We start from the raw sequence: 8,193 nt of genomic DNA, 5'->3' as shown, positions 1-8,193 counted from the left end.
TGTTTAATGAGGTTTTGCATAACATGAAATAAGCCTGATTTTACAGACACATAAAATAATATAAGATATCTGTTAGATTATTTTTTATCAACAGAACACAGGAAGATAGTACAAACAGCTCCAATTCTCCTTTATTTGATGCATATCATAAAATTCAAAGGCCAATATTTACTTATAGTAAATTGATTTTAATGCATTACAAAAATTACATAATAAATTCTACCTCATTTTCAAATGTATGTTTAATTTAAATGTTTTAATTTTACATAAAATATTTTAATTCACCCAGAAAGAAACTACATTTAGTAGGAATGGAAGCATTGAGAAAGTGTTTTTAGCACAATACTTATTATACAAATTGCAAAGTGATCTGTAAATGTAATATCCACTAACCTTTTTTCTTTTTATTTCAATGAAAGTCTTTTCCCTAAACCTTCCAAATTTTTGCATTTATCTATCTTTTACATTAAAGGGATACTCCACTTTAAAATGAAAATTCTGTCATCATATACTCACCCTCATGTTGTTTCGAACCTGTATGAATTTATTTCTTCTGCTGAACAGAAAGGAAGATATTTAGAAGAATATCAGTAAACAGACAGTTTCTGGTCTCATTGACTTCCATAGTAGGAAAATAATATATACTATGGAAGTCAATGAGACCAGAAACTGTCTGGTTACTGATATTCTTCTAAATATCTTACTTTCTGTTCAGCAGAAGAAAGAAATTCATAAAGGATTGAAACCACATGAGGGTGATATGATGACAGAATTTTCATTTTAAAGTGGAGTATCCCTTTAACAATAGTTGTCTTCCATGAGTGACACACAAGTACACAATAGCCTTGTTTTTAAATTACTTTGCTGGAAATCAATTAAGAGACCTTTGCATAGTTTTCTTCCATGACTCCATAGTCAGTTGCAGTTGTTTCCTTTAACAAGGAAGAAGGTGCCCGTTGCGACTCCCAGCAGCCCCAGAGTCAGACCTACTCCACAGAACACAGCTGGACCAACACCTGGGAGGGCCACATCAACATCTAGAAAATGCAGGATATTTGAAGATGCATCAATATGATAACAGCTGAACAGATAATTTTAACAGAATGAAGAACTGGAAGAGTACTGAAATACGCATTCACTCTGAAACTCACACTCACCCCATGTTTTGGTCTGAGGTTGACCTTGGAGGGCTCTGTGGTTCACAGTGCAGCTGTAAATATCTCCTTCAATAGGTGTAAACTTAAGAGTAGAAAAGATGTTGTAAGTATCATCATTTCTTGGACGGTACTGGCTTAAACTCATGTCCTCTGTCACATTAACATTATTCTTAGTCCATGAGATGCTGACAGATGGAGGATAGAAGCCGGTCACATGACAGATAAGAGTGTTCTTAAAACCCAGCTGTACATCATCCTTTGGATAGATGGAAGTCTTGGGTGCATCTAGAATCACAGATAACTATGCATTAATGCATTAGTTTGTTCAAATAAATGCAGATATCGTAACTTTATTTCAATTATATAAACTTTTAAGGGAAAACTTGATGACACTAGATGCATGTTACATCCAGCAGCTAATTTCATTTATTTTTTCCAGAAAGATTAAGTGTTCACATCATGATAACACTGAGTTTAGGCATTACAGTAAAGAACATAAACACAACACCTATCAATCTCAATATAAAATTCTATCTTTCCTAGATCATGGCATAAATGCAGTTGGTTTTGATTAAAATAAGTAACAATGAATAAACATCCTTATTAAGCTTTTATAACACAAATTTAAAATGGCTCACAGATATTGTGTTAAAGCTGACTTTTTTATTTATGTTATTAGATCAGCCTATCAATGTTTTATGCATTTGTGAATATATTTTAGTCATTAATAAAGCCCTTAATAAATCTTTATCAAAGGGAACTGTACTCATATGTTTATGCAGTGTTGATATTCATTAAAAATGTAAAAGTTCATAGCACATTCTCATGTCTTACCCATTTCTGGTGGTGGACTTTTGAACATTTTAGTCCACAAGGCTAAATTATATTTGCATGTTGCCATTTCACCAACACTGTATTCATATGACCATGATACAGGAACTCCAAAATCAGGTGATGTTTCTACTCCTTTCTTCTGATTAAAGTCAGCATGCCACATCTCCTCGTTATCAAATCCAAACATTTCTTCTGCTTCCGTATCAGAGCATATGTCAATTTGGAAATTTTCACGAACAACTGAAAAAGATTGAGCATCATAAAACTTAATTCTCGCGGTTGACAATTGTGTTACATTGAATAGCTAAGAAAAAAAATGCATATTTGATTATATTGTTCATAAACTGGAAGGGCACGTTATGTAGGCCTACTGCAGATATACACCCAGTGGAGGGCTACATTGGGATTGGATCCGGCTGTTTTACCTTTGCTGCGATTTGCCACATAACAAGAAAGTAGTCAACAAATGAAGTTCACCGCAGTCGATCAGTAACATTCTCTTCCTCCATAGCAGGCAAGGCCAAGTGATTCATTATTTAATTAATTCGTTAAGTATATTTAATGGTTTTTGTATTGTTTATTTTCTTTTTGCTATTATGTTAATTACAGCCCAGGGGGATTACAGAAAAACCTACCTGTGGCCACATTTTTGCAAAACGCAAAATACGTTTCTCGACAGTTTCAATGTGAAATGTCCAGTGAGTGACGCTAAAAGTGTGTTTCTTTTTTCCCGTAATAGATGTAAATGAATATGGCAAAGTTTTATTACGTTGGATTTTGTACGTATCACCGTAGTTCTGAATTGAAATGTCTGGTGACTGACACTAAAAGCGTAATGCTCCATCACAAATTAAAATAACGCACCACCTACACTAAACCCTTAACCTACCCAACAGTGTTAAGTGATGCAAACTCCAAAATGTATTTGTTTTTCAGCCACCTACCAGTGACGGCCTTGTAATCATAATTTTGTATGAAAAGGATAAAAATTGCTTGCTGTTTTACTGCCTTTACTGTTCATATCTGTTGGAAACTGCAGAGATATGTATGTATTGCTACGTATTTTGCGTTTTGCCACAGGTACGTTTTTCCATTGAGCTTTCCAAAAAGCTGGCCGAATGTGTTTTTCATTTGTGGTGCTAGCATAACTTTATCTTATGGTCAGTTTAATTAAATGCAATGTTTAGCATAGCCCTAATGTTGGTGTATTTTTTGCACAATTTCAACCAAGCAACCGATTGCAGTCACTGAAAATGACCCCGCTCCATTAACGCAGTCATAATGCAGACCAGTTGTTTGTTAGTGAGAAGCACAGTGTCACGAGATGTGGCTGTATTAAAGCGCACGACGAAGGAGATATCTTCAGGAGACTTTTAATAGAACAATCCAAACAATAAAAAAACATACTACATACCCATACTGTTAACTAGAGCTTGACCAAGAACAGACAGAAGAGGGCTTATATACAGGTGCTGGTCATAAAATTAGAATATCATCAAAAAGTTTATTTATTTCAAGAATTCAAATTAACAGGTGAAACTAATATATTAGATAGACTCATTACATGCAAAGTGAGCTATTTCAAGCCTTTATTTGTTATAATTTTGATGATTATGGCTTACAGCTTATGAAACCCACGAAATCAAAATCCCAGAAAATTAGAATATTACATGAAATCACACAGTAATGGTGCGTTCTATTATTGCCAACGAACCGACTCGGCCCTCGGATATAACGTCACTTCCACACTTCAAGCGTTCTGGTATGTTTTGCGCGTCTGGCAACGTCTGTCTTCCGATTCGGAACTCTGAGACGGATAAATAATAGAACGCACCATTATTACACAGTAATACCATGGTCATTGAACCAGGTTTTGGTTCTTTTGGCAGTGTGGGCAGGTGCAAATCCTGCTGGAAAATGAAGGAAGCATGAAGTGCTCTGAAAATGTCCTGGTAGACGGCTGCGTTGACTCTGGATTTAATAAAGCACAGTGGACCAAAGTCCTCTTTTCTGATGAGAGCAAATTTTGCATCTCATTTGGAAACCAAGGTCCCAGAGTCTGGAGGAAGAATGGAGAGGCACACAATCCAAGATGCTTGAAGTCCAGTGTGAAGTTTCCACAGTCTGTGTTGGTTTGGGGAGCCATATCATCGGCTGGTGTTGGTCCACTGTGCTGTCCACTCAACGCAGCCGTCTACCAGGACATTTTCAGAGCACTTCATGCTTCCTTCAGCAGACAAGCTTTATGGAGATGCTGACTTCATTTTCCAGCAGGATTTGCACCTGCCCACACTGCCAAAAGAACTAAAACCTGGTTCAATAACCATGGTATTACTGTGTAATTACTGTGTGATTTCATGTAATATTCTAATTTTGTGGGATTTTGATTTTGTGGGTTTCATAAGATGTAAGCCATAATCATCAAAATTATAACAAATAAAGGCTTGAAATATCTCACTTTGCATGTAATGAGTCTATATAATATATTACTTTCACCTGTTAAGTTGAATTCTTGAAATAAATCAGCTTTTTGATGATATTCTAATTTTATGACCAGCACCTATACATGGAAAACAAGGGGAGCTAACGAGACAGATTAACAAGACACACCTGAACTAATTAACTGATTAGAAGATATCAAACTCAGACATGAACAGAACAGGGAAACACATCAAAAACCAAGCTAAACAAACATAACCCTGACACACAGAGCGGATTTTGGAAGCTTTTATTTTAATTATTTTTTTTTTACTTTTTATATTGGAGAATGGGTGTTGTATGTTTGATGATGTAATTGTTTTTAACAGTTGTAAGTGTTTTAATTAACATTTGTTATATGGCAATCATAAATTGTATGATTTTTTTTTATGGTTGATGCATGATTGCCGATTACTGTTATTGAGAATGTTAGTGGCCTAGTGCGTTTTCCTAAGAGACGACTTCAATGTTAAATTGGTTTTGGTGTACTGAAGTGTTGGGTTACTGGTTTGATTGTGATATTGTTTTCTTTGGTCTCTTTTTCTTTTTCTTTATTTTTTTTCCAGCCTAAATGACAACAGGGTTCCAATCATCTTATGTGTGGTTTAATCTCGTAAGGTGGGGCTATAACTGATGGTTTAATTTAATCTCACTTTGCTTTAGGATTTGTAGTAAGAGTTAGTTTCTTTGTGTGATTGAGGGTGTCCACCTCTTAGCAGAGCCATTGCCAGTATGCAGGATAAGGGAACCTTAAGGTCTGTAACTGTTGTGTTGCTTGTTTCCTTTTCATCTTCAATCACTTCAGTAATGTTATTGTATTTTAATATTGCCTAATAAACCTCGTTACATTTGCAAAGAAAGACTGTTGTTGCCTTCAATGTCATCATTGTTGTCAGTGAGTCTGGCCAATAGTGAAATAGCTGTGTAGTCATCGGCCTTCTGCTCTCGAAATGCTCTCGAAGTACTTTGATGCCGTACTATTTAGCCAGATTTTGTTCAAAATGATGTCACACAAGTAAATTCTTTGATTTCGCTTGAAGTTAATTGGGACCTTTACGGCAGTGCTCACTAATGTGCTCCACCAATTCAATTTATAAATTCAATATCAACAATTCAGTAACTTTCTTCTTGTAAATAAATTTGAGTGATGTGACCTTATTTTTGGCGTATAAGTTGGCGGAGTTAGCATGGACACAAAAAACACCTCCTCCTCTCTACTCCATACTACCATAAAACCATATACAGCCCCATAGACTTGGGTGTATATGTGCGTTTTCTTTGAAAGTGAATCTTTCTTTATTTTTCTTGTAAATATGTTGTAAATATGCCAATTTTTGTAATTCTGATATTCTCACGTTTATGTTTAGATAATGAGTTGAGGAAGTTTTATGTCGTTTATTTTTTTTTAAGACTTGTAACCTGAAAAACAGCACTCTCTTCCACTCTCCTTCTCCACAACTGAGGTGCTCTTGAGCAAGGCACCTAACCCCCAGGAAAAACGGCTGCAAGTTCCACTTCAAGTTCAAGTGGATTTAAATATTCCCTGCATTGATTTTTGGGGCAAAATATGAATACATCCTGTTCCTCTCCATTGACTGTTAATTTTCCATTAATCATTTTTATTTTGTTACTTGCTCCCAATCCTAGAAGGGGAGTAATGCAACATGCATCTTGCATTTATTGCATTTCTATTGAATTAATTAAATTGTTAATTCATTGTTACAATTTAAGGAAGATTATTCAGTTCATATTTAAAGTTTTGTACAGAGAGTTTTGGAAATTATTTTTTACTTATTTGTGGAAAAATAGTACCAAAGTGAGTAAAACATTTATAAACACTTATAAACATTTGCAACCCTAATAAATGCACAAGCAGGTTTTGAATGAACAGTTAGCATTATTACAAGTGATCAGTTTGAAGTCTTTCCATTTATACACTTATGAAAACAGTACCAAAATGATTAAAAAACTTTAACTTACATCCAGCATCAGTTGAGAGAACAACGGTAAGGGCAAGAATGATTATGGACAGCTCCATCTTGATAGAGAGTCAAACAAACATCAGACAGATATTTAACTTGAGGTGAAAGAAAGAAAGTGTTACTCCCTCCTTCAGGGCTTTTGCATCACCCACTCAAAGTTTGACTGAAACTGTGACATTACTGTATCTAGGTAGAATGAAAGTTTTTCCTCTTTCAGTCCAGTCAGGCTATCCTTATCTAATGTTACTCTGAAAAAGACATGCTGGATTTATTATTTTATCATAACTTTTATTGTAAAATGCAATGTTGTTGTTTTTGTTATAATAGGAGCTGCTGGTTAAAAATGTTTGTTGAAGAAGTTCAAAGTTCACTAACCAAGTTTTAATTTGTATTGTAATGCACATTTATAGTGTCGGTTTTAATTACTAGTATTATTTTACCGCTAGGTTTTTTTTTTTTTTTTAACAGTGTTTGTAAGGAATAATTCAGCCAGCAGCATCCAAAGAGTCAATGTTTTGCTGGTTAGCATGATCCAGGCAGCACCTCCTGGTAGATGCTGTAACTACACCATTATAGATGCAAAGAGCATTTTTCTCTTTTGACATCCATTTAGAATTGGCCATGAATTTTGACTAAATATTTTCTTGCAAGCAACACATAAATTATATTTAATATTATAGTAAATGTTTTGCAGTGACCAACTGTTTTAATTGTTGTTGTTGTTGTTGTTGTTGTTCTAAAATGCCATGAAACTTTTTGCAATAATTGTTTGTGGTCAAAAGATTACATACACCTTGCAGAATCTCAAAATATTACTAATTTTAACAAAGAAGTTTTACAAAAATTGCGTTTTATTTACTGCCCTAGGGCCTATACCGTGAAGCTGGTTTAGGTGGCTAGCAGGTTTGTTTCAGTTTAATTAACGGCTTGCGCCAACCCTGGGTTTTAGGCACCATGAAAGTGTTCATCACCATAGTAACTTACACTCCACAGCTAATCTGCTCTGGGGCAGGTTATGTCAAAATATAATTATATTTCTATAAAATATAGTTATATCTCAAACAGCCAATCAGCTGTAAGCAAAGTGACACGTCTGACGCAGTAAATTCACTCCCCCAGTTTCTCTTGCTCCAAATTAAAGGTCACTAAGTAAAAGATTTTTAAATGCAAAATTGTCTGGCTTTTAGTGATGATTACCATTGAAATTATTTTATATGATTTATATATTATTTATATAATTATTACCCAACTAACAAAACGTCCCCTGAACAGCCACTGCAAACTTCCCCTGGACGTCTGTGTAGGGTTCTAAATGTTAAAAGGACGTGGGGGATGTTTATCACATTACAAAGCGGACCTAATGTGGACCTAAGTGGACGCTCGCAACATCCAGGAGACGTCCCCTGTTGGGATACCCCTATCCACACATGAACAATTTTAATTTAACAATTATTATTAAGCAAGCACAGTATCATTGCAGAATCATTGCTGTGATTGACATCTCATAGGAGGGCCATTTTAACATTCAAGCACAAGAAATCTCAATATTTCTGGAAATTTACTTTATTTGCTGAGATGTTAGTCACGAACTGCTCTGAGACCAGAAAGTTTTAGATCCAAATGCAGCTTTAATAAGAAGGGGAGAATCCAGACACGTAATCAAATGTACAGGCAACAGGTCGAAGTCCAGGTAAGCAGTCCATACAAATAAACACACAAGGCTGGGGACAAGGCAAACAGGC

General features: G+C 35.2%; 1 protein-coding gene across 1 annotated transcript; it reads right to left on the bottom strand.

Annotated features, from left to right (window-relative positions):
- LOC311277958 (H-2 class II histocompatibility antigen, A-Q alpha chain-like) lies at window positions 1-6,570 on the bottom strand. Its single transcript, XM_084388463.1, has 4 exons — window positions 6,450-6,570; window positions 1,992-2,231; window positions 1,158-1,442; window positions 1-1,037 (listed from the first exon to the last, which is right to left on the bottom strand). The coding sequence occupies exons 1-4, from the start codon at window positions 6,505-6,507 to the stop codon at window positions 916-918; spliced, it is 705 nt and encodes a 234-aa protein (XP_084244589.1). The 5' UTR covers window positions 6,508-6,570; the 3' UTR covers window positions 1-915.
- Between the last annotated feature and the right edge of the window lie 1,623 nt (window positions 6,571-8,193).

Source organism: Rutilus rutilus (assembly GCF_951802725.1).
Source record: "Rutilus rutilus genome assembly, chromosome: 19".
Taxonomy (NCBI): Eukaryota; Metazoa; Chordata; class Actinopteri; order Cypriniformes; family Leuciscidae; genus Rutilus; species Rutilus rutilus.
Note: the sequence above shows the minus strand (reverse complement) of the source record. Positions and strands in the feature narration are given on the sequence as shown.